This window comes from Cryptomeria japonica, chromosome 6 (genome assembly GCF_030272615.1).
Source record: "Cryptomeria japonica chromosome 6, Sugi_1.0, whole genome shotgun sequence".
NCBI classification, from domain to species: Eukaryota; Viridiplantae; Streptophyta; class Pinopsida; order Cupressales; family Cupressaceae; genus Cryptomeria; species Cryptomeria japonica.
The window spans coordinates 467,217,232-467,219,412 of record NC_081410.1 but is presented as its reverse complement, the minus strand read 5'-3'; the positions used below and the strand labels follow the sequence as shown (position 1 = coordinate 467,219,412).

Here is a 2,181-nt window from a genome sequence, read left to right as displayed (position 1 = left end):
AAGGAAAGCTTATTTCTACATATTTATTTTCCCGGAGCACTGTAAGCGATCATATCGTCCACTGGTAGACAAATACGAAAACCTAAAGCCATAAAACCCTAAATTGAGAAAAAACTTCGAAGACCACCATAAAAACCCTAAACTCAGAACAAACCTTCGAAGACCAGCTCGAAAGCACGTATGCGCCACGAAAATTTGAAAGAGAGCTAATTACTATCAGTCGTCATGTAAAAGATCAGCATACAAACCCTAAATTGAGAACAAACCTTCGAAGACCAGCCCGAAAGCCCGTATGCGCCACGAAAAATTGAAAGAGCGCTATATATTATCAGTTATCATGTGAAAGACCAGCATTAAAACCCTAAATTGAGAACAAACCTTCGAAGATCAGCCCGAAAGTCGTAAGCGCCACTGAAGTTTGAAAGAGAGCTAAATATTATCAGTTATCATGTGAAACGCCAGCATACAAACCCCAAATTGAGAACAAACCTTCAAAGATCAGCCTGAAAGTGCGTATGCGCCACGAAAATTTGATGGAGAGCTAATTATTACCAGTTGTCATGTGAAAGACCAGCATACAATTCCTAAATTGAGGACAAACCTTCAAAGACCAGCCCGAAAGTCTATATGCGCCACGTAAATTTGAAAAAAAGTTAATTATTACCAGTTCTCATGTAATAAGAGAGAAGCACAAAACAAATCGTCGCCTCATGATAAAAAAAAGAGTCTTGATCAAAGAGTTGGACAAATTTCGCTAGAAATAATAGTCATACATTTGACAGCCTAGCAGAAAACGTGTTCCGGAACCGCCTGTAAAATATCTTTAGAAACAATTCCTCTACCAGACAACAACAAATAAGCAATGGCGCATTTATTAATACGCAGGTTACATAATTTGTCCTTTCAATCATCCTACCCGGGATTCGATCTTGCGACCTATCTCGGACAAGAACCGGCACCATCTGCCCAATTTGCGAGGTGGCTGGTGAGGGCTTGCATGGACTGAACCTGCATCTTAAGAGCCATTATGTAATCTGCAACCTCCTCCAAAAGAAGCGGCGTATCCAGACGACGGCTTCCCGGAACAAGCGTCCGCAGGGTCTTTATACGAGACTGAACGCTTTCCTCCTCATCGCCACGTGACCGGGGGCTACTTCTGCGCAGCCGCCTGACGGAGTTCATCTTAGAAGAAAAAGCATTCCAGGGCCTATAAGCCGATCTCATTAAGCTACGCAAATGGAGATGGAAATTACTCTTGGATACATGATTTCTCCGTCTCCTACTAACCCTATGAAGAGATCTGTTACCTGCTCGTGCAAATATAGTGGCGCGGCTCCATGCAGTTCGACCTCGCGCCACCATAGCCAGGGAAACATCGGCCGCCGATTTCACAGCCCGTACTCCACCCCAAACGCTGCTCGACCCGCGTTCGAATCTCCTCCGCCGCAGCTCGGTTATGAGCCTGCTCAAATACTTCTGTTGGAAGCCGGATCTCCAAGCCGGCTCGGAACGCCCCTCCATTCCCCAACAATTGACGGTAATGAGAAAAAAGAGAGTATTTTTTTTCCTCCTCTTCTAAAGTGCATTGCGCAGTGATCCTATATATGGTGGAGGAATGAGAAGAAGCGTAAAAATTGTATGCTGGCAATACGTGTGATTTGGAGGAATGGTTTGCACGCCGGTCACATGACGCGCCGCCTCTTTTAACAGCTCATCGTTGTCCTACATGTCCAGCTGGCAGACGGCCGATTCCCACGAAGCATTCAATATGCTTTTGCATTTTAAAATAAATTTTGCTCTTTAAATGATTACATGGAGCAAATTAAATCTCTCTTTCTATCAAAAGTCTTCTTGAGGGTATTTTATAATGAACTTGTATGGGCCACTCTACAATGGTTATAGGATTGCATGAAACCCCGAAGACCTATTTTGCAAACCCACTCTACCTAGTGAATTAAGTTGGTTCCATGTGCATCTTTTCTCTTTTTTACTAGTAATGTTGAAAATGATACATTTTGTTTGTTTTTAATGTGTAAGTGGTATTTATTTATATATAAAAGTTTTGTCATTGATTCAAATTTTATTTGATTTTATATTCATGTATCTTAAAAGATTAATTTTGATTTATATTCTATCTATTCATTATCATAAGTCTAGTCTACAACATAAAAAAGAGCAAAT

The 2,181-nt window shown here is 41.5% G+C and overlaps 1 protein-coding gene across 1 annotated transcript; it reads right to left on the bottom strand.

Moving 5' to 3' along the window:
• Window positions 1–711: 711 nt before the first annotated feature.
• Window positions 712–1,600, bottom strand: LOC131051096 (transcription factor bHLH147). The gene has a single exon (XM_057985469.2). It carries the CDS (start codon window positions 1,519–1,521, stop codon window positions 937–939), a length of 585 nt encoding a protein of 194 aa, XP_057841452.2. The 5' UTR covers window positions 1,522–1,600; the 3' UTR covers window positions 712–936.
• Between the last annotated feature and the right edge of the window lie 581 nt (window positions 1,601–2,181).

Bases quoted from the DNA above. Each gene is read 5' to 3' on its own strand.
- LOC131051096 (XM_057985469.2), bottom strand. From the start codon at position 1,521: ATGGAGGGGCGTTCCGAGCCGGCTTGGAGATCCGGCTTCCAACAGAAG.